We start from the raw sequence: 23,671 nt of genomic DNA, 5'->3' as shown, positions 1-23,671 counted from the left end.
TTGGCCAGGTCGCAGTTGCAAATGAGAACTTGTTCTCAACTAGCCTACCTGGTTAAATAAAGGTGAAAAAAAAATACAAATTTGCAAACTGGGACAGTTTTCTTACAAAGAAGACACACTGATTTGGCATTGGATAAATAATGATAAGATGAACACATAGGCCTATCTCTCTGTCCATTAGTCTGTAATTTCGGTAATTTTGTGGTATTAAAAAAATATTCTGCTAATATGTAAAATGACGTAGAATTGCATGAAATGTTTATAAATGGCAATCATGCAATGCTTTAACTATAAAGGAGATATTTCCATCCCTACTCTTGTCCACGGTTGTTTGCGAACCCACAACCTTCTGGCCAGCAGCTCTGAGCGCTATTCAAATTCCTAATTTGCTATGTAATGCTGACAGGATGAAGAACAGTTTTTAAAACTGCATATCTAAGTCTCTGGTCTGTCCAATAAGTGAGGGTAGACATGTTCTCTGCTATCCACTTTGTTTTAATTATTATTATTTTCACGCGTTCAGGGAGGGTTTAGGTAAAATATATTTTGCTGAAGGAAGGGCCATTCATTTTAATTTCAGAGAGGTCCAATTTTCTCCGTGTATAACGTTCACTCCCTAATAACTATTAAGCTCAAATCAAAGCTAAACTGGTTCTCATAAATGTCAAACAGGAAGAATATGGAAGGGCATAAAACAAAGAGGATTATTGATTGTAAATCACAATGTTTTTTTTGTGCTTTTGAAGAATGAATAGGCTGGGAGATAATAAGCTTTGGTTGTTATGGTCTGCTAGAACATGGTTTTATGAATGATGTTCCTTCCATAGATTTGGCCTCTCATCAGTCCAATCAAAGCTACAGTAGATATAACGGGATTTGATGTCATTTTATCTGCAGCCAATGACCTTGAGCCTTCTTAGATGGGCACTTCTAATGTAAATCTATGGCAGCACCCAAGGGGCTTGAATTTTTGAGCTTTCTCTGTAGATTTTGAGGTGACGTAGTGTCCCCATGAGTGACAGAACAGTGAGCCAATCATGGTGCAACTAGAGAACATTACCAACCCCTACGCTCTGTATTTTCCGCTGACTGCCCCACCACCACAGAAAGCACTGAGCTAGGCTGAAACACCTGCATTTTGGAGCTGCCTTACTCAAGAAAGCAATAAGAGACCATGTTTGTATGCGGCTTTATTAACTTAGCAATTATTTTTTTACATTGTTTGAAAACAGATATTTGACACGTATTAATGCCAAAATAACATGCAAAACACACTTTTCTTTAGCTAAACAGGTGTGGCTCAAAAGAGGTGGGGCTCTGCCTGTGATCCCTTATTGATGTCACTGATCCACTTCAATCAGTGTAGATGAAGGGGAGGAGACAGGTTAAAGAAGGATTTTTAAGCCTTATGACAATTTAGACATGGATTGTGTATGTGTTCCATTCAGAGGGTAAATGGGCAACACAAAAGATTTAAGTGCCTTTGAACGGGTTATGGTATTAGGTGTCAGGCGCACCGGTTTGTGTCAAGAACTGCAATGCTGCTGGGTTGTTTCGTGTTGGGTAGGTAGTTTCCCGTGTGTATCAAGAATTGTCCACCACCCAAAGGACTTTCAGCCATTTTAACACAACTGTGGGAAGGATTTCAGTCAATATGTGGATCTTTGTGGAACGCTTTCGACACATGGTAGTCCATGCCCTGACAAATTGAGGCTATTCTGAGGGCAAAAGGGAAGGTGCAACTCAATATTAGGAAGGTGCACCTAATGTTTGATATGCCTAGTGTATATCTACAAGTATAACCTCTCTTCTCTGTGGGTTCAGGTGGGCGACCAGCTGCTGGAGGTGAATGGGCGGAGCTTCGTGGCCATCCCCCATGATGAGGCGGTGAGGATCCTGAAGACGTGTCGCCACCTGCTGGTTAGGGTGAGAGACGTTGGCCGCCTGCCTCATGCCCGCACCGTGGTGGACCAGACCAAATGGATCAGCAGCCCTAGCCCCCCGAGCCCACCGCCCATAGCAGAGAGCACCGCCAGCCCAGCTACTACACGGTGATTTAGCACAAACAGGCACAACATTGTCAAAAGGGCAATCTCTTTGTGAATTCTATGTGTGTAACCCAAATGGCACCCTATTCCCTATAGAGTACTCTACTTTTGACCAGAACCCTATGGGCCATTTGAGATGCTTCCTATGGGAGTTCTATGACATTTTTGTTTTCAGCGAAAAAGTCATGTTATAGGTCACAGTTCTAACCGCAACTAGTGAGTGTAAGCTCTTTTCTCTGTTTATTTTAAGTTCCCTTTAAACCAAACGTTCTTGGAATGTACAATGTACAGTGGCTCCAACATTCTCTGAAGAGGGATGTAGTATGTTTAATGCTTCGAACATTGAATGATATTTGCATTCAGTCAGTAATTTCTTATTTGAGCAGAAAGAATGTCTTAGGGCATTGATGGAAAAATACTTTGTCTGCATGGCACCCTATTCCGTATTTAGTGCACTACTAGTACACTATATAAGGATTAGGATGCCATTTGGGACGCTGGCATTCTGTTGGGTGAAATCAATTATATTCAATCGGTTGACATTAAGATTAGCAACATAATTTAATATTTTTTTTCTTTATAAGACAGCCCCCATTGAAGCATTTCATCGAAATATCACGTAGCAAGGTAACAGAATGAAATTACCATTCAGTCTCTGACCAATGTAATTCTTTATCCTACCACTGTCAGTGGCAGGGCTTTTGTTATGCGAGTGATTGAGTGAGTAATGTGAGGCAGAATACATCCACTTCATTGTTGGGTTTGACTGTGACGTGTGATATGGTGCTCAGTCCCACAGCGAGCTGCCTGTCTCTCCCTCCTTTCCTCAGCTCTCTGTCACCAGCTCTAATGGAGGCAGGCTGTTTGAGAACCCTAGGAAGTATGCATTTCCCCTCAGCTCCTTTAGAAATCAAGCAAGGTCGCTTTTAGTCCTTCACTTCCATATATTTGGCCTCTCATTATTAGTGATATCCTCCTTCCAGCACTTTCTGTTTAACTACTAACCAAAGAGCCTACTCGGTCTTATGGCACAATTCAATCAAACCACATTGCGTTAGCTGCTTAGCCTGGAACCAGGCTAATCTGGAAATAACTCACGTGCTGTTTCACTTTACGTATCCGTGAAACGAAACGTGAGTGCAGCAGCCAATTTGCTTGACCAGGCCAGTAGCTTCTTTTGCCATGGGCGAATGACACCAGAGGTTATTTCCAGAATAAGAAGTGTGTGTTTGCGAGGGCAGTAGTTAGTCAACAAAGAAACTGCATAGCCTACACATTGCTGTGGCGGGTTCGAGTGCACTAAGTTCTGCTTCAGTGTAGTGTGTGTTATTGGCTGAACCTTGAGCTGCAGCTGTCAGAATGTGTGCTCTGCTCTCTCCTGAACACTGTCCTTGACTGTTGTAATGACATTCACTGTTCAAGGTTATCAGGAAAACCTATAGCACTTTAGTGTGGGTGTATACTTGTGTGTACAGTGGCGATTTTGGCATGGAAATATTGGTGGGGCAAAAAGAAAATTGCTTAAGATGCATGCCAGCCAAGCCACAACACTAAACAATACATTAGTTGCACTATAACGGTGACAAACGTTGCCCACAAACTGTTAGGGCCTACATAAAGCTGTCCCAACGGCAGAGCTTTCTTTTCAGCACCATGGAATTAATCCTTACCACTGCTACACCTGGCTATTAGTGGAGCCTTGTCTGGCAGCAAAACAGTTCATTCAGCCTCATTTACTATCTTTAAAAAAAACATGGCTGACTTGCTTAATCACGTGTGGTTTCTACTGACAATTGAGATGTACAAACTATGGCATAAGGGGACGACGAGCGGATAAGAGGCAATCCGTAATTTTGATTAAGACATTAATGAGCGAGCTAGGACGGACGTAGTCAATATAACTATTTGTTGAGCACTTTTGAAATGTACAGTGACAGAATTCAGAACATGGGCCATTGTTACAGTATTCTCCCGGTACACCAAGTCAGAAACGTAGGATAAATAAAGGGGGCATATAAGCAGACAGTGAAAGCTCTTACAATATTCGATGATGACATTAATCTAAAACAGGCTATAGGCTACATGTGCACCACCAACAGCTAACAGCTTGCTAAACAACATACATTTAGTATTACTTTTTTAGCTACAGTATACATATCTCCCTGGCATATTACATCATTTATGCAGCAGCATACAATACATTTTTGGACTCACCTTGTGTTGTGTTCACTTCAACAGAAAGGTGGCGCGGCGGTCATCACAGTATGGCATTCTCTGGATGCTTTCAAGACAACTGAGAACTCTGAAAAAAACAAGGTTGAATCATGATGTCAGTGAGCTCTAATCATGATGTCAGTGAGCTCTAGAAAGAGGCCCGAGTTCCTGACTTGGATGACCATTCAAAACATATTTTCCCAGTCGGAGCTCGTTTTTTCTCTGAGTTCCCAGTTGTCTTGAACTCACTGAAGTCTGAGATTTTCCAGTTCTGAGTTTCCAAGTCAGGAACTCGGGCCTCTTTCTAGAAGTCATGCTCGATTGACAGCATGGCCAATGTTTAATATGTATCCTTTTAAGCTTGGAAAAGAGACCCTTAAACCCAGACATGGACCACATACCCACTCCACTGAATAGCAGGCTAGTGATTGCTTTGCAATGCTTGCAGGCAGCCACTGATTCCTTCCAAACCACTCATTGTTGAATTTGTGATTTCCAACTTGTTATGTAATGTTTATGTCCAATGGCCGATGAGCATCATTACGTTTTATCTATATTTTCTCTTCATAATTTCTCTTCATATAACACCTTCCCAATAAATCCATTATTTATTTTAGACAGGTCTAAAGAAGCATGATATGAAGAAAATATAGTCTATGTCAGAGGAAAATAATATCATACTCTGAGTTGTCCTTATGTTAGGTCCTGATGTGGCAATGCAAAATGGCTGTGGGCTCATTCTAAGATTTGCTTAGAATTCCGTGGCATTATTTTATATTATTGTATAGTATGAAGAGTACAATTTAATCATTTTCTCCAAATGATTTGATGGAGTGTGCACATGCGGCTATGCTCTAGTTAACAAAGAAGTTAACAAAGAAATACAAACTCCTGTCCTTAATTTAGAGTTATTAATGTAACTTTAGTTGTTCTACAAACGTTGGGCTATATGATTTTGTTTTTAATACATTGTAAGGCTGCATGATGAGACTAATGATGATTTGAAAAAAAGTCGCTTGAAAGGCATGAGCTCTGCTTTGTTTTTTGCTCAGGCTGTACACACTTCAATCGTCTCTCATTCACAATTTGACAAGCACTTGATAATGCCTCGAATTTCACGGCGGCATCCCCTTTGTGGCCGTGATGCAACCTAAAAAGATCCTTGCCTTTTGTGTCCCGGAGTGCTGCGTTGTGCCCTTCTCCCTGATTGCTGTGAAATCCGAAGCGCCTCTCCCACCCACATGGCTCTCAATCACATGACCGGGTCTTTCTCACAGGCTACAGGTGAAGACAGACACATTGGGGACGCAACTGAACACGTCCTTGTCCAATTCCGAGGTGCCTATTGAAGATATTGGAAGAACTTTCCACATTTACTTTTCGTCAGCCAACAAGATGAATAGGCCTAACGAACAGCAAAAGCACTAGCCTATGCCAATCTACTATCCCCCATAGTACAAAAGTCGACCTATTCTATTGTGTGCAAGAAATAAATATTCCAAACATAGTCTGGGTCAGTTGTGGGGTGCAATAGATCCCAAATTAATACTATCACTAGCATCAAAAAACATGTTTTATAAAATGTGGCTGACGCAACAGATCAGAATGTTTAGCTTAAAATGTTAATAAACTATTAGGCTATTTCTTCACATTATAAGTGCAGCAATGCGCACATGGCAGTAGGCTATGAAAACACCACTATCAAAAATGACCGTGAATGCAATTATGCATGTAATGCATTTATTATCAAGGTGCATTTTTATGGTGAAAATGATCTTCCCCAAACTTGAAACTCACGCCCTGCTTATGTATGCCAGTTAGGCTCTCAACCCCTTGTAAAGAGGATTAATGTGCTTAATTTTAAGAAGCCACTTTAGTAGTGATACAAACCGTATCAAAATATATAGGCCTATGGACTACATGAGGTGTGCGACCATTTCTTTTAATGCTGAGCATCATTCACAAGTGATAGGCTAATAATGTCACCCATCGGACTATTCTTGATTGAATCTTGTCTTTGCATATTCTAAATAATATGTGTGTGAAATTTGTTTTGATTTAGAATGGACCGTTATCATGCACCTGTCTCGAAAACAGGAGCAGCAGGAAAAAATACATGTCATCTACAGTTGAAGTCGGACGTTTACATACACCTTAGCCAAATACATTTCAACTCAGTTTTTCACAATTCCTGACATTTAAACCTAGTAAAAATTCCCTGTCTTAGGTCAGTTAGGATCACCACTTTATTTTAAGAATGTGAAATGTCAGAATAATAGTTGAGAGAATGATTTATTTCAGCTTTTATTTCTTTCATCACATTCCCAGTGTGTCAGAAGTTTATTAACACTCAATTTGTATTTAGTAGCATTGCCTTTAAATTGTTTCACTTGGATCAAACGTTTCGGGTAGCCTTCCACAAGCTTCCCACAATAAGTTGGGTGAATTTTGGCCCATTCCTCCTGACAGAGCTAGTCTAACTGAGTCAGGTTTGTAGGCCTCCTTGCTCGCACACGCTTTTTCAGTTCTGCCCACAAGTTTTCTGTAGGATTGAAGTCAGGGCTTTGTGATGGCCACTCCAATACCTGGACTTTGTTGTCCTTAAGCCATTTTTCCACAATTTCCACAGTTTTACTATGGATATAGATACTTTTGTACCTGTTTCCTCCAGCATGTTCACAAGGTCCTTTGCTGTTGTTCTGGGATTGATTTGCACTTTTCGCACCAAAGTACGTTCATCTCTAGGAGACAGAACGCGTCTCCTTCCTGAGCGGTATGACGGCTGCGTGGTCCCATGGTGTTTATACTTGCATACTATTGTTTGTACAGATGAACGTGGTACCTTCAAGCATTTGGAAATTGCTCCCAAGGATGAACCAGACTTGTGGAGGTCTTGGCTGATTTCTTTTGATTTACCCATGATGTCAAGCAAAGAGGCACTGAGTTTGAAGGTGGGCCTTAAAATACATCCACAAGTACACCTCCAATTGACTCAAATGATGTCAATTAGCCTATCAGAAGCTTCTAAACACATGATATAATTTTCTGGAATTTTCCTAGCTGTTTAAAGGCATAGTCAACTTATTGTATGTAAACTTCTGACCCACGGGAATTGTGATACAATTAATTATAAGTGAAATAATCTGTCTGTAAACAATTGTTGGAAAAATGACTTGTGTCATGTACAAAGTAGATGTCCTAACCGACTTGCCAAAACTATAGTTTGTTAACAAGAAATTTGTGGAGTGGTTGAAAAACGAGTTTTAATGACTCCAACCTAAGTGTATGTAAACTTCCGACTTCAACTGTATGCACTTAAATAGCAAATGGAAGATGATTTTCCTGTGGTTCATTTTCGTGCCAGCCAGGTAGGCTATACTCCTGTTGTAAAGATAAACAATGTGCTTAATATTATTAAAGTTGAGAAATAAATATAGTAGGCCTAGTCTATAGAAAGCTGATGGGATCCTCCACGTTTTAGTAGAGGCCATCACTCTGTTTTCTCGCACAATTGCATAGCCTATAGAAATGTTGCACAACATTAGCTCATGGGCTCTCATGTTTGATTAGATTTTCGATTACATTTACATTGATGTCAAGAGTGATTAGAGGGACAATAGAGTGCTGAGTAACAGGCAGTTAGCAAGTTTGGTAGGCTACTAATGACCATCAGCAGCATCAGAGCTTGGAGAAGCCTAATTACCAGAATTTGACTTCCTTCGTGACTCGTGATCACCGGTGTGGTGCTAATGCAGTCACCGCAACTGTGCCATTGCGCCAAACCGCCACAAGGGGGAGTTAGAACGCTGATTATGCTTTCGTTCCGGTCCTCAGAACGGGAGAGATGAGCCCCTCCTCTCTTTCTCTCCCTCTTCCTCCCTCCCAAACACAAGCCAGAACACCCAACCAAGGTGCACGTGTGTGAGGCTATTTCTCAACATGGAAAGGGCCCTCTGGTTAAATTCAATGGTAATGCTTAATTATTAATTTGCCCCCATTTATTTTCTCGTTTGCAAATTGATTCACATAGCTGTTCTGGAGCAGGCCAATAGGCCAAATAATTACTTAATGCTTTTTACAGAGATCATGGACCGCTCTTATTAGAAAAGTATGCGCAACAGCGCAGCTCCCTACATCTGACTCACTAGGGAAGTGGTCAGATGACGCAGATGCTAAGCTAAAGGACTGTTTGCTAGCACAGACTGGAATATGTTCCGGGATTCTTCCGATGGCATTGAGGAGTACACCACATCAGTCACTGGCTTCATCAATAAATGCATCGATGACGTCGTCCCGACAGTGACCATACGTACTGTTGCGTACATTAGGTCAGCCACCAGGGGGAGACTCGTTGAGGCCTGGTGACAGACGAAGTATACATCACGAGGCGATGGCTCCATCTGCTGGACGTGCCAGGTCTCGACGGGTTCTCCGACCAGGACTAATTGGGGCTGATTGGGAGCTGGTGAGTAATCAAGGGCTGATTGCTCACCGGTGAGTAATCAAGGGCTGATTGCTCACCAGCTGTGCAAGGCCCATAAAGCTGCCAGAAGGGCAGCATACAAGGGAGAGTGGGGAAAGAAAGGACTCCCATATAGTTGGGGACGGTTACAGAGGGAACAGGAGTGAGTACAGTTGCGATCCGGACAGGATACAGCAAGACCCGGAGCCCAGAAGACGGTATCCTGGAGAGAGTCTCAAAGGGGAGACCTATCTTTTTTGTTTTTGATTTATTATTTAAATAAACACCCTTGAAACCGAGTTTATCCTACTCTGTCCGTGTCTGATCTGTGTAAACGTCTTGACCAAACCCCCTGGTCTACCACAGTACATACCCCAACCAGAAGCCATGGATGAACAATCAAACAGGGAAAGTGTCAATACAGGACAAAGATTGAATCCAACTACACCGGCTTCCGATGCTTGTCGGATGTGGCAGGGCTTAAGAAGTTTAAACTGCCTTTAAATCATTGTTTTTGTAACCAGTCGACAGCCAGTGAAAAATGCGCTCTTGCAACATATGCATATGCATAGTGGGTATCCCAGCCTATGGAATAAAAGTGTTTTTTTTATTGCTCAATCTAATGCTGATAAAAACAACACCTTTGATAGACTTAAATGTGCAATCTGTAGTTGCTACATCCATTTTTGGACTTATAAATGATATATATTAATGTAAAGATACAATTAAATTATATTATTCTATGTAGTAGAACGCGATGGGTTAGAAGAAGCCTACTGTACATAACCAACACATAAAATGAAATTTAACATCCATATATGGCCAGCTATGTAACATTGATTTATCCTGCAATAGATGTTGTTCAATTGGTAACATAGATTTTTGTGTTCTTCTAATGCCTTTTTAAGGGGAAAGTAATCTAAAAGTAACTGAATGTAATCAGATTACATTACTGAGTTTGGGTAATCCAAAATTCAGTTACTGATGACAATTTTGGACAGGTAACTAGTACCTGTAACAGACTACATTTAGAAAGTAACCTACCCAACACAGGGAACAAGTATGGTCCACCACCCAAAGAACATCCAGCCAACGTCACACAACTGTAGGAAGCATTGGAGTCAACATCCCTGTGGAATGCTTTCGACACCTTGTAGAGTCCATGCCCCGATGAATTGAGGCTCTTTTGAAAGTGTTCCCAATGTTTTGTACACTGTATTAGGATTATATATTGAACAAAAATATCAAATATAACATGCAACAAATTCGAAGATTTTACTGAGTTACAGTTAATTTAAGGAAATCAGTCAATTGAAATAAATGTATTAGGCCCTAATCTATGGATTTCACATGACTGGGAGTACATATATGCAACTGTTGGTCACAGATACCTTTAAAAAATGGGCCTCACAATGGGCCTCAGGATCTCGTCATGGTATCTCTGTGCATTCAAATTTCCATCGATAAAATGCATTTGTGTTTGTTGTCCGTAGCTTATGCCTGCCCATATTATAACCCCGCCGCCACCATGGGGAACTTTGTTCACAACGTTGACATCAGCAAACCGCTCGCCCACACACAATGCCATACACGTTGTCAGCCAAATTCTCTAAAATAACGTTGGAGGTAACTTATGGTAGAGTAATGAACATTCAATTCTCTGGCAACAGTACTGGTGGACATTCCTGCCAATTGCATGCTCACTCAAAACTTGAGACATCTGTGACATTGTATTGTGTGACAGAACTACACATTTTAGAGTGTCCGTTTATTGTCCAAAGCACAAGGTGCACCTGTGTAATAATCATACTGTTTAATCAGTTTATTGATATGCCACACCTGTCAGGTGGATGGATTATCTAGGCGAAGGAGAATTGCTCACTAACAGGGATGTAAACAAATTTGTGCACAAAATCTTAGATAAATAATATTTTTGTGCATATGGAACATTTCTGGGATCTTTTATTTCAGCTCATGATACATGGCACCAACACTTTGCATTTTGCGTTTATATTTTTGTTCAGTGTAATATTCCCCTGCCCTACCGTAATCAACACACACACATTTTACAGTAACAATAAAATGGAATATAACAGAATAAAATAGAAAGGATATTTTTCCCGATGGCTAATGCTACCAGTACTCACGTGTGGCGCCACCTTTATACTGGGAAAACGTTTTTGGAAACAATTCTGAGAGTTATTTGCCAAAAATAGGCTAATTAGAATCTCCTCAATCAAAACGTCTTGCCTGTATGGAATTCTGAAAATGTATTTGAAAAGTGATTTGGTCTACGCACGCAACTTTTAATTGAGGAACCACTGTATGTAGAGAATAGTGTGCCATTCAAGATGCATCTGTTGGCTTCCTTTTTCCTGAGGCACAGGAAGCACTGCTGCCAGTTCTCTCCGGGCTGTTATTGTTGTTGTTTTCATGTCATATTACATATTTCAAAGTCATTTGTGCTTGGTTGTTATATGTGCTATTGTAAAATGGGTTTTCTGTCAGTGGTTCATAATGTGAGCATCTTTAATGTTCTACTGTTTTTGCTGCAGGCCATCTTCAGCGCGGGCTACACCTGTACTAGGAAAGGTAAGTCAAATTCCACTACATACTTACAGTATATACTCCTATACTACTTGATGCTGCTATATCGTCATTGATAAATAAACGTATAATATCTGAGTTCTTTTTGCTCCACATAACCCCAAATGAATGACATCAGAAGTGAAGAACACACGGACATCGCATACACACGTTTATAATAGGTCTCTTAATTGAGGGGTCACCAGATTTGGCCACACTTAAGGCCTTTTAGACTGATAGTTCACAATCTTCAGATTAAAACCTAATATTCTAATACCTTCAAACTCACAGACAGCTGAGCACATCATACATGAACTACACAGTGTGTGGGTCCCAAATGGCAGTCTATTACCATATAGTGGGTTACCAGGGCTACCCGTGATGGCTTGTTAAAGTCCCATAACTTGAGTCACAGTGTCACGGCGTTGTTCAAGGAAGACCAAGGTGCAGCGTTGTGAGCGTACATTTTCTTTTATTTCGTAAAATGACGCCAACAAAACAAGAAATAACAAAAACGACCGTGACGCTTACAAGGGCTATAGTGCCCCTAACAAAGACAACCTCCCACAATGACAAAAGAGGAAAAAGCTGCCTAAGTATGATTCCCAATCAGAGACAACGATAGACGGCTGTCCCTGATTGAGAACCATACCCGGCCAACACATAGAAATACGAAAACATAGAAATCAGAACATAGAATGCCCACCCCAAATCACACCCTGATCAAACCAAAATAGAGACATAAAAAGGCTCTCTAAGGTCAGGGCGTGACAGTACCCCCCCCAAAGGTGCGGACTCCGGCCGCAAAACTGAACCTATAGGGGAGGGTCTGGGTGGGCATCTATCCGCCGTGGCGGCTCTGGTGTGGGACGTAGACCCCGCTCCACCTCTGGCTCACCCCACTTTGGTGGCACCTCTGGTGCGGAGACCCTCGTTGCGGGCCCCAGACTGGGGACCCTCGCTGCGGGCCCCGCACTGGGGACCGTCGCTGGAGGCTCCGGACTGGAGACCGTCGCTGGAGACTCCGGACTGGGGACCCTCGTTGCGGGCCCCGGACTGGGGACCCTCGTTGCGGGCCCCAGACTAGGGACCCTCGTTGCGGGCCGCGGACCCTCGTTGCGGGCCTCGCACTGGGGACCGTCGCTGGAGGCTCCGGACTGGGGACCGTCGCTGGAGGCTCCGGACTGCAGACCGTCGCTGGAGGCTCTGGACTGGAGGACGTCGCTGGAGGCTCCCTGCCATGGATCATCACTGGAGGCTTCGTGCCAAGGATCATCACTGGAGGCTTCGTGCCAAGGATCATCACTGGAGGCTTCGTGCCATGGATCATCACTGGAGGCTTCGTGCCATGGATCATCACTGGAGGCTTCATGCCATGGATCATCACTGGAGGCTTCGTGCCATGGATCATCACTGGAGGCTTCGTGCCATGGATCATCACTGGAGGCTTCGTGCCCTGGATCATCACTGGAGGCTTCCTCCGTGGAGCTGGAACAGGTCTCAACGGACTGAGGAGACGTCCTGGCAGCCTGGTGCGTGGAGCTGCCGCTGGGCTTACCAGGCTGGGGTGACATACAGAAGGCCTGGGTCTGGGGGCAGGCACAGGACTCACCAGGCTGGGGAGACATACAGGAGGCCTGGTTCTGGGGGCAGGCACAGGATACACTGGACCGTGGAGGCGCACTGGAGGTCTCGAGCGTAGAGCCTGCACAACCCGTCCTGGCTGGATGGTTATTTTCGCCCTGCAGATGCGAGGCGCTGGCACAGGACGCACTGGGTTGTGCAGACGCACCGGAGACACAGTGCGCAGAGCCGGCGCAGGATATCCTGGGCCGTGGAGACGCACTGGAGGCCAGATGCGCTGAGCTGGCACCTTCCGTCCTGGCTGGATGCTCACTCTAGCCCGTCCAATGCGGGGAGCTGGAATGTAGCGCACCGGGCTATGAACGCGCACTGGAGACACCGTGCGCTCCACCGCATAACACGGTGCCTGACCAGTACGACGCTACCTCCGGTAAGCACGGGGAGTTGGCTCAGGTCTCCAACCTGACTCAGCCAATCTCCTCGTGTGCCCCCCCAAAAAACATTTTTTGGGGCTGCCTCTCGTGCCTGCTCCGTTGCCGTGACTCCTGGTAGCGAAGTCGTTCCTCCCTCGCTTCTTCAGCCTGTTTCCATGGCAGGGTCTTGTCCCCTGCCATAACCTCCTCCCATGTCCAAGATGTCCTCCATTCTCTCTTCTCCCGGGCCCAGGATCCCTGCTCCTCCTGGCCACGCTGCTTGGTCCTTTGGTGGTGGGAGGTTCTGTCACGGCCGTCGTTCATGGAAGACCAAGGTGCAGTGTGGTGAGCGTACATCTTCTTTTATTTAGTAAAATGACGCAAACAAAACAAGAAATAACAAAAACGACCGTGACGCTTACAAGGGCTATAGTGCCCCTAACAAAGACAACCTCCCACAATGACAAAAGAGGAAAAAGCTGCCTAAGTATGATTCCCAATCAGAGACAACGATACACAGCTGTCCCTGATTGAGAACCATACCCGGCCAACACATAGAAATACGAAAACATAGAAATCAGAACATAGAATGCCCTCCCCAAATCACACCCTGACCAAACCAAAATAGAGACATAAAAAGGCTCTCTAAGGTCAGGGCGTGACACACAGCTCTTCAGGGTCGGATACAATCTGCAATATTGATTTTCCAAATTGAACTAGCCGCAAAGTGCCTCTGGGCCCTGGTCAAAAGTATAGGGTGCCATTTGGGATGCACGCTAAATCTTACACTACCATTAAGGTACGAATCTATAGCTCAAAGTGGGAGTACTTAAAGTAAGACCATTGTTATGTCCCAAAATGTCACCCTATTCCCTATATAATGTACTAGATCCCTATGGGCTCTGGTCAAACGTAGTGCACTATGTAGGGAATAGGGTGCTATATGGGATGCCCATCAGTAGCAAATGCAGAAAACATAGAAAACAGTAGGATTTACTGGAAGAGAAGAAAGAGAGGCACTTTGCGGCTAGTTCGATTGGAAAATGAATACTGCAGATGGTATCCGACCATGAAGAGCAGTGACTCAAGTTATGGGACTTTAACAAACCGTCACGGGTTAGGTACTGTATGTACGTATTGTGTTTTACCGTTTTACAGTTAAGAGTAGCTCACCCCTGCTTTTCTCTTCTATCTCTCTTTCTCTCGCTCGCTCGCTCTCTCTTTCTCTTGCTCTTGCTCTCTCTCTCTCTCTATTTCCTAGCAAGAGAGGCACTGAAGTGAAGAGGAAATTCAACAACTCTCCTTCATGTTCAGGCCTTCTTCACAGGCCAAAACGTGGTGGTTTTAACAATAAAGAAGCATTTTTATCAAGATTCACTGTCCTCCAAGAGTTGCTGAATTTCATCCTCACTTCATTCCTAACATCCATGACCTCATCCTTAGTTGGACATTCTGATCGATCCTGTCAAGGGACAGTGACAGCCGCCTGACAAGATGCCATCACCATGGCGACTCAGTCAGGTCTCTTCAATAAAAGAGAAAAGCGAGGGAAGAGTCCTTCGTTAGTCATCTTTAATTAAAGGGGAACACTGAGCTAATCTCATGGAGGAAATGCTGCATTCCGTATTCAACCATGACACATCACTGTCGTTGTCCCTAAAACCTTACGCTACTCGTGAGCATTCACTATCTATAAAGTATAATACGGAGAAATGCAATGCAACAGATGTCGTAGAATTACAGGTTACAGTAGTATGACTATTAGGGCAAGCAGTGTATTTATCACCTGAGATATGTAGAGAGAGTTGATCCATTTCTTTGGAGACCCTGAGGTTCTCCTCCTCATGTTCTCCAGTCTGGGAATAGTCTCTTCTCACAGCCACTGTATGAGTGTGCAGAGCGCCCTGAGTCTGGTGAGAGAAATATCAACTTGATGGCTGAGCAATTCTAGGTTCTGAAGCTTTCATTTGTATGATGGTTTACCTTCTACTGCTATGAGTAGAGTGCTGTGTACCTGTGCTCCAGTCAGGCTCTCCTGAGGAGGCTTGCAGAGTGGTCCCATGGTGGTGATGAGAGACAGGATTCAATGACAGACAGCCTAGACACTCAATCATGCACACGAGCATGCATACACGGATGCACGGATGAGCAAACACGCATGTGCGCCACACATACCACACACACACTCAATCATCATAAACATGTTGAGACACAAAGGACTGCAATGGCACCACCAATGGTTTCACACACAATATAGACGTGTGTGTGTGTGTGTGTGTGCGTGTGTGTGTCTGTGTGTGTGTGTGTGTCTGTGTGTGTAATTTACAGTGTCTAGGGTGAGTTCTGGCAGCCAGAGAGAGGTTAATGGCCCCTGTACCAATCTCACAGTCACACACACAGATACCATTCTCTCACAGTCACAACAGCAGGAGAACACCCTATGGTGCCGCCTGCCGAAAAGTGAGGACTCATGACCAATATCAATGCTACCTAACTCACAACAACCAGCTTTAGAAAAACACATTCCCTTACTGTGAAATGATACAGGTACTCAAACAAAGCTCTGTCTTTCCTCCTTCTAACCTAGACCAACACATTCAAATCTACCGGTTCCTAAATGTGTAATCTCATCTTGCAATGGTTGCTGCCTTGTTTCCAAAGAGGGGACGTCTTTTATTTGGCCTGTTTCCTAAATTGCGGAGCCATTTATGACACATCCTCGTGTCCCTAATGCATTCAGTCAGTCTGGCTTGCGGCTGTTAAAATGATACTCTGACCTGTATTAAATCAACATGCCCTCACCACCAATCTCCAATTACAAATCTCATTAGTTGCAGACCGCCAGAGGCACCCAGTTTGGACTCATTCCTGATGAATAGCTGTTTAATTTTAGCAAGGTCCTTTGATGTAGATCTAATTGTAAGCATTCTAAGCAAATTTGTATTTTGGCTTTCTGTTTACAATGGAGCTCAATGGTGAGAGAGTGAGAGAAAGAAAGAGATAAACCGAGAGACAGATACAGAGACAGAGGTGACTCAAAAGAGCTATACTGTGCTTTATCACACTTTCTGTGATTGATTATGCTGAAAGTGTTTTCACCGCAGTTTGCCCTGTCCTTAGTCATACTCTAATGTTCACATCATCAACTCTCCTTTACACCTTTGTAGACCTTCAACTGTATCTCAAACCCGATACGTAACCATAAAAGTGACTGCTCTTCCATTGTATGGATTTCATTGCAGAATATGGAAGCTCACGTAAACTCCACAGGGTTGTGTTACTTGGAATGCTACCGGGGTAAACCCTGTAGGGTCACCTTGGGGAGAAATGAATGTCTTCCTTGATTCCCAAATGGCACCCTATTCTCTGTAGTGTGCACTACTTTTGACCAGAGGCTCTGGCCAAAAGTAGCACACTACATAGGGAATAGGGTGCCATTTGGGACCCGGTGAATTTCTCTGGTCTGAGCTAAGTATGGTGCTGGTGGAGAAGTGAGGGCAGCACAGCGCAGGACAGGAGCCCAGTGTGATTGACAAATTCCCTTAGTAATTAATATGAACAAGAGTCGTTGCTTTGCTCCTGACCTGCTAACTGTCTCTGTCATTTTTCTCTTTACTCTCTGGGCCCTGCAACATATTCATCCTCCTGGTGCTCCTCTTGACAATCTGTTTCACATTCCCAGGCGTCTATAACCTCTAACATTTTTGTCCTCAAAAAGGTGTGCTGCGATATATCATCTGATATGTCAAAACATAACCATCTGTGTTAGAAGTCCTCTCCACATGCACATACAGCTCTTATCCAGGCACCCATTTTAGAATGAGTGGAACTGTATAATTTTGAGTGCCATCATTTAACCATGAATGGTATTTAAGATCCATCAACGGCTAGGTACTCAATATTCTATGTTCCGGTCTAATTAAAGCTGGAATGGCCATTTCAAGCTGTAGCTGAATAACAATGATACAGTTATTGGGCTCACCCTAACACGGATGACTTTGAAGTGGTTTCTATTGTTAGAGCTTAAGAAAGCTTGTTGGTGTGCTGTTGATGTGTGTGGGATGACTGAGAGCAAAGGAGATATACTGTACAGCAGACTCTGTACACTCTCGGAAATAAAGGTTGCGATTTTTCTTAAAGGGGTACAAACGCGTGTCACTGTAGCGGTACACTCGAAGGTATGTCCTTTGTACCTTCAGTCAAATAATTGTACCCTTGCGGTTAATTTCTTAAAAGAGCCAATAATGTTCCTTAGGGGACAATATAGTACAGGTATAACAGCATGCCTTTGGAAAAGGTACAATTTTGCCTTTTTTAGGTTACCACCACAGTGACAAAGCCGTTTTGTTCCTTTTAAATGGCAAAAATGTACCTCTGAAAAGGTTTTGGGATGCTGTTTTAACATTGTAAGGTGTAAAGCCTCATTTGCATATTTCCCAGGATGCATTTCAAGCAACTTTTTGAGTTAACAGTACCACCCAACTGTGTTTGCTAGTGACACAGACATGGTTGTTGCATTCGATGACTTTCGGTGCTGTAGCCTTCACCAAGTGAGGGCCTAAGAATTTTTTTATTTTTATTCTTTATGACAATACATTACGTATATCATGAGGCCATAACTCCTGGTTAGTCCAACTATTACCAGACTAGGATTAGTATAGAAACATGTATATATTTATCTTTGTGTAGCATAAGATCAATCATTGTGCATTCAAAAACACACTTATTGAAACAAACAATTCTAAAAATCAACCTGCAATAGAGCATGCTGGGAAATATGTTAATTATGGGCATGGTTTCTGTGATGATTTCACCTTTATATTCAAAATATTAGGTACAAAACTGTACCATTATACTAGTTTATCCTCTACGGGATCGGTGTCCCCCCCGCAGGACGGTTGAGCTAACGTAGGCTAATGTGATTAGCATGAGGTTGTAAGTAACAAACAAAAAAATCCCAGGACATAGACATAACTGATATAGTTAAGCTTAAATTCTTGTTAATCTAACTGCACTGTCCAATATACAGTAGCTATTACAGTGAAATAATACCATGCTATTGTTTTAGGAGAGTGCACAATTATGAACTTGAAAATGTATTAATAAACCAATTAGGCACATTTGGGCAGTCTTGATTCAACATTTTGAACAGATATGCAATGGTTCATTGGATCAGTCTAAATCTTTGCACATACACTGCTGACATCTAGTGGCCAAAATCTAAATTGCACCTGGGCTGGAATAATACATTATGGCCTTTCTCTTGCATTTCAAAGATGTTTTTTTCTTTGTATTATCTTTTACCAGATCTAATGTGTTATATTCTCCTACATTTCACATTTCCACAAACTTCAAAGTGTTTCCTTTCAAATTATATCAAGAATATGCATATCCTTGCTTCAGGTCCTGATCTACAGGCAGTTAGATTTGGGTACGTCATTTTAGGTGAAAATTGAAAAAAAGGGTCCGATCCTTAACAGCACATGTATCCTAAAAGGTACAGTACCTACAGTAACAGTCTCATGTGAGATTATACCTCTGAAGGAACATTCTGTGTATTTAGATTGTTGTACCTCAGGGAACAATACTGTACCCTAACCAAACCCTTAATTCTAAGTGTACATTCATTCTTTCTCTCTCTCTTCTTCTGTCTTTCTCTCCCTCCCACTCTCTGCCTGTCTGTCTTTCTTTCTCTCTCTCTCTCTTTCTCTCTCCCTCCCTCTTGTTCTCTCTCTCTCTTGTTCTCTCCTCTCCCTCCCTCGATACAGTCAGTGTGTCGAGGTGTGTGGCCCCCAGGTTCCCAGGTGTCTCTGGAGGAGCAGGCCTTTCTGCTGCTGACAGACCCAGAGAGGCAGACCATGGGTTACTACCTGCAGGAGTACCAGGATGGACACATCAGTCTGAAACCCCTGGCTATGGCCCTGTTTGAACTCTTCAACACCCACGCCAAGGTACTGTAACGCCCAGCACATCTGGGCTAGCATCCCAAATGGCACCCTATAGGGCACCCTAACTGTCCACCATTCTTCCTCCTGTCCTCCCTCCAGTTCCCTTTGTCAAAGGAGATGATGAAAACCTAGTGCTCGAAAGTTAAACATTGTCTAATAAATTCCCATTGAGAGCATAATGCAGCGTGTTGAGTCCCCTTTTCACCTTTTCTTGAACACTTTCTGACATCCAGCACCTGCTCTAAGTCAAATAAGGACTCAATATAACCTATAGGGCCTCTATATAACCTATAGGGCCTCTATGTAACCGACAGGGCCTCTGTAACATCATAGGGCTTCTATTTAACTATGATAGCGCATTTATGTAACTCTATTGGGCCTCTATGTAACTTGTTGACCGTTTCTCCTCTACAGTTATCCTTGCTGTCTGAGGTGCGTAGCCTGGTGGCTCCCCAGGACCTGGAGCTGTATGATGGTCTGGTGCTGCACCGTGAGAGGGAGGGTCTGAAGGCCTGGCATGGAGAAAAAGGAACGTTGCATCCACACAGCCACTGTGTACACACAGAGCCCTCAGCCAGCCACAGCCACTCCAACCCCACCACTCTCTGCTCTGCCAAGGTAGTGGAAATATTGCACCCTAAATGACACCCTACTCCTTATTTAGTGCTCCTCTTTTGACCAGACTCTGGCTCTGGTCAAAGGTAATGCACTATACAGAAGAGGGTGCCATTTGCTCCAACAAAGCAGAGATTATTCAGCCGTGGACTGGGGGGATTTGAAACCATTGTGAGGAGAGATTATCTTTAAGATGACTGAGAGCTAAACCCAAGTACAGTTGAAGTCGGAAGTTTACATACACCTTAGCCAAATACATTTAAACTCAGTTTTTCACAATTCCTAACATTTAATCCTAGTAAAAATTCCCTGTTTTAGGTCAGTTAGGATCACCACTTTATTTTAAGAATGTGAAATGTCAGAATAATAGTAAAAATAATTATATATTTCAGATTTTATTTATTTCACCACATTCCCAGTGGGTCAGAAGTTTACATACACTCAATTAGTATTTGGTAGCATTGCCTTTAAATAGTTTTTGGGTCAAATGTTTTGAGTAGCCTTCCACAAGCTTCCCACAATAAGTTGGGTGAATTTTGGCCCATTCCTCCTGACAGAGCTGGTGTAATTGAGTCAGGTTTGTAGGCCTCCTTGCTCACACACGCTTTTTCAGTTCTGCCCACAAATTTTCTATAGGGTTGAGATCAGGGCTTTTTGATGGCCACTCCAGTATCTTGACTTTGTTGTCCTTAAGCCATTTTGCCACAACTTTGTAAGTATGCTTGGGGACTTTGTCCATTTGGAAGACCCATTTATGACCAAGCTTTAACTTCCTGACTGATGTCTTGAGATGTTGCTTCAATATATCCACATAATTTTCCTCCCTCATGATGCCATCTATTTTGTGAAGTGCACCAGTCCTTCCTGCAGCAAAGCACCCCCCACAACATGATGCAAGCCTCCCCCTTTTTCCTCCAAACATAACGATGGTCATTATAGCCAAACAGTTCTATTTTTGTTTCATCACCCAGAGAACATTTCTCCAAAAAGTACGATCTTTGTCCCCATGTGCAGTTGCAAACCGTAGTCTGGCTTTTTTATGCCGGTTTTGGAGCAGTGGCTTCTTTCTTGCTGAGCGGCCTTTCAAGTTATGTCGATATAGGACTCGTTTTACTATGGATATAGATACTTTTGTACCTGTTTCCTCCAGCATCTTCACAAGGTCCTTTGCTGTTGTTCTGGGATTGATTTGCACTTTTCGCAACAAAGTACGTTCATCTCTAGGAGACAGAACGCGCCTTTTTCCTGACCGGTATGACGGCTGCGTGGTCCCATGGTGTTTATACTTGCATACTATTGTTTGTACAGATGAACGTGGTACCTTCAGTCGTTTGGAAATTGCTCCCAAGGATGAACCAGACTTGTGGAGGTCTTGGCTGATTTCTTTTGATTTACCCATGATGTCAAGCAAAGAGGCACTGAGTTTGAAGGTGGGCCTTAAAATACATCCACAAGTACACCTCCAATTGACTCAAATGATGTCAATTAGCCTATCAGAAGCTTCTAAACACATGATATAATTTTCTGGAATTTTCCTAGCTGTTTAAAGGCATAGTCAACTTATTGTATGTAAACTTCTGACCCACGGGAATTGTGATACAATTAATTATAAGTGAAATAATCTGTCTGTAAACAATTGTTGGAAAAATGACTTGTGTCATGTACAAAGTAGATGTCCTAACCGACTTGCCAAAACTATAGTTTGTTAACAAGACATTTGTGGAGTGGTTGAGAAAATAGTTTTAATGAATCCAACCTAAGTGTATGTAAACTTCCCGACTTCAACTGTATATCTCTGTGTGCTCAGCAGTAGTTCATCTTAGTGTGTGTGTGTGTGTACGCGACTGTTTTTGTACGCGACTCTGTGTGTGTGTGTGTGTGTGTGTGTGTGTGTGTGTGTGTGTGTGTGTGTGTGTGTGTGTGTGTGTGTGTGTGTGTGTGTGTGTGTGTGTATATGTGTGTGTCAGTTTCCCCATGGTCCAAGGTGACAAAGTGTTGTTTTCTGTTGGTTGGCTGGTTTTGCTGATTGCCAGGGTCCATTCTGTGCTTGTATAATTGGCCTCGTTGACATCCTCATTACTATAGTTGTAAAATCACACCCTTAGTAAACAAGAAATTGCAGTTCATTTATATTGTATGCACTAAATTAACTTTATGTGTTAATTGATAATTGAAGTCTTTAGTCACGGTACGGGGTTAATGTTTCAGCACATTATTGTCACACAACATTGTTCTGGGATGCAGGTCAGTGAGTCTATGGATGGGCCTGTTTATTTTGAATGATAAGTTAAAGTAAACAGGTGAAGTCATATCTCTGTCTCTTTCAGCATGAGTGCTCACATGGTGACAGTGTAGAGCAAGATCCAGGGGTACGCACTAATGTCCTACCTGACGTTACATTGGTGAGTCTGTGTGAGTTTGAGGTTGTTCTAGTCTGATGGAAATAGTAGTCAGGTTTTATTACGTGCATGAGTGGAAAATTAGCCTTAAATGCTAATCTTTGTGTACAATGCATTTAAAGGTGAGGTGTGAAGTTGCGTTTGAAGGTGACTCTCTCCATTACATTTTTTTGGGGTGAACTTCAGCAGACAGACTGAGGTTGTAAAGAGTTTGGACCACTTTTCTGTACAAGCAATGTCCTTTTGTGTTTCTAGAAAGAAGTGCAGTCTACAGCTGAATCTCCTCCGTCCTTCAAGCCATCTCTTCCCTCCGGCCATACCCAGACCAGAAACCCCAAGGAGAGAGCCCCTTCCAAGCGCCCCTCATCCAGTCATTCCCAGTCTGGCCTGATCTTTACTGCCCCCACCAGGCTACACCAGGAATGTCACCACAAATCCCTCAAATCCTTCAGCTCCTCCAACCACCAAACCTCCACCTCCCCTAGTTCTGGCCTCCATCACACCTGTCCCAACCCTGGCCACCAAAACAGCCCCAACCCTGGCACCAACCACAGTGCCAATCCAAGCTCTGGTCATCAGACATCCATAAACTCTCTCCACCACACCTGCCAAAACTCCCTCCACATCTCCACCCCCACCTCTGACCACCACCCCCTCCAAGGCTGCCCTAGCTCTAGCCACCATACCTGCCCCGGCTCCCTTCATCACAACCCCTTGTGGTTCCCCTCTGCTCCTCCAACCCAGGAGACGACCATCAAGCACCCCATCTTCAGATCCTGTTCCCATGAGAAGCCTGCTACCTCCCCTAAGACTGCCTCCCCTTGTTTCTCACCGTGTCCCTCCCCTGGTCTCTCCCCATGTCCCTCACCCTGTCCCTCTCTTGCTGTCCTGAAGCCGCCCCCATGTAGCCCAGACAGACCCTGCTCTCCCTGTTCTCCCTCCCTCAGCCAGGGAGGTCAGTGTGTCATGGCAGGCGTACACAGACTGACTGCTGAGGTCAGGCCCCAGCCCCAGCAGAGAGGTAAAGGTCAATGTGTGTCTATGTGTTTTTGTGCGTACCTGCCTGTGTTTCTGTGTGTGTATCACTTTACATGCTTGTACCCTGTGTGTACAAAACATTAGGAAAACCTGCTCTTTCAATGACATAGACTGACCGGGTGAATGCAGGTGTAAGATATGATCCCTTATTGATGTCACTAAATCCACTTCAATCAGTGTTGATGAAGGGGAGGAGGAAGGTTAAAGAAGGATTTTTAAGCCTTGACAATTGAGACATAGATTGTGTATGTATGCCATTCAGAGGGTGGAAGGGCAAGACAAAAGATTGAAGTGCCTTTGAGCGGGGTATGGTAGTAGGTGCCAGGCCCACCAGTTTGAGTGTGACAAGAACTGCACCGCTGAA

At 43.5% G+C, this 23,671-nt stretch overlaps 1 protein-coding gene across 1 annotated transcript in view; it reads left to right on the top strand.

Moving 5' to 3' along the window:
* The window catches only part of LOC120051554 (whirlin-like), a 96,747-nt gene that overhangs the window by 63,494 nt on the left and 9,582 nt on the right, over positions 1-23,671 (top strand). Inside the window, exons 5-10 of the mRNA XM_038998498.1 lie at positions 1,825-2,051; positions 15,163-15,220; positions 19,076-19,258; positions 19,670-19,873; positions 22,198-22,272; positions 22,525-23,290. Coding sequence (XP_038854426.1) covers positions 1,825-2,051; positions 15,163-15,220; positions 19,076-19,258; positions 19,670-19,873; positions 22,198-22,272; positions 22,525-23,290 — 1,513 coding nt within the window. The remainder of the gene's footprint in view (positions 1-1,824; positions 2,052-15,162; positions 15,221-19,075; positions 19,259-19,669; positions 19,874-22,197; positions 22,273-22,524; positions 23,291-23,671) is intronic.

The sequence above is a fragment of the Salvelinus namaycush genome, chromosome 1 (genome assembly GCF_016432855.1).
Source record: "Salvelinus namaycush isolate Seneca chromosome 1, SaNama_1.0, whole genome shotgun sequence".
NCBI classification, from domain to species: domain Eukaryota; kingdom Metazoa; phylum Chordata; class Actinopteri; order Salmoniformes; family Salmonidae; genus Salvelinus; species Salvelinus namaycush.
This window is presented reverse-complemented; position numbering and strand designations above follow the sequence as displayed.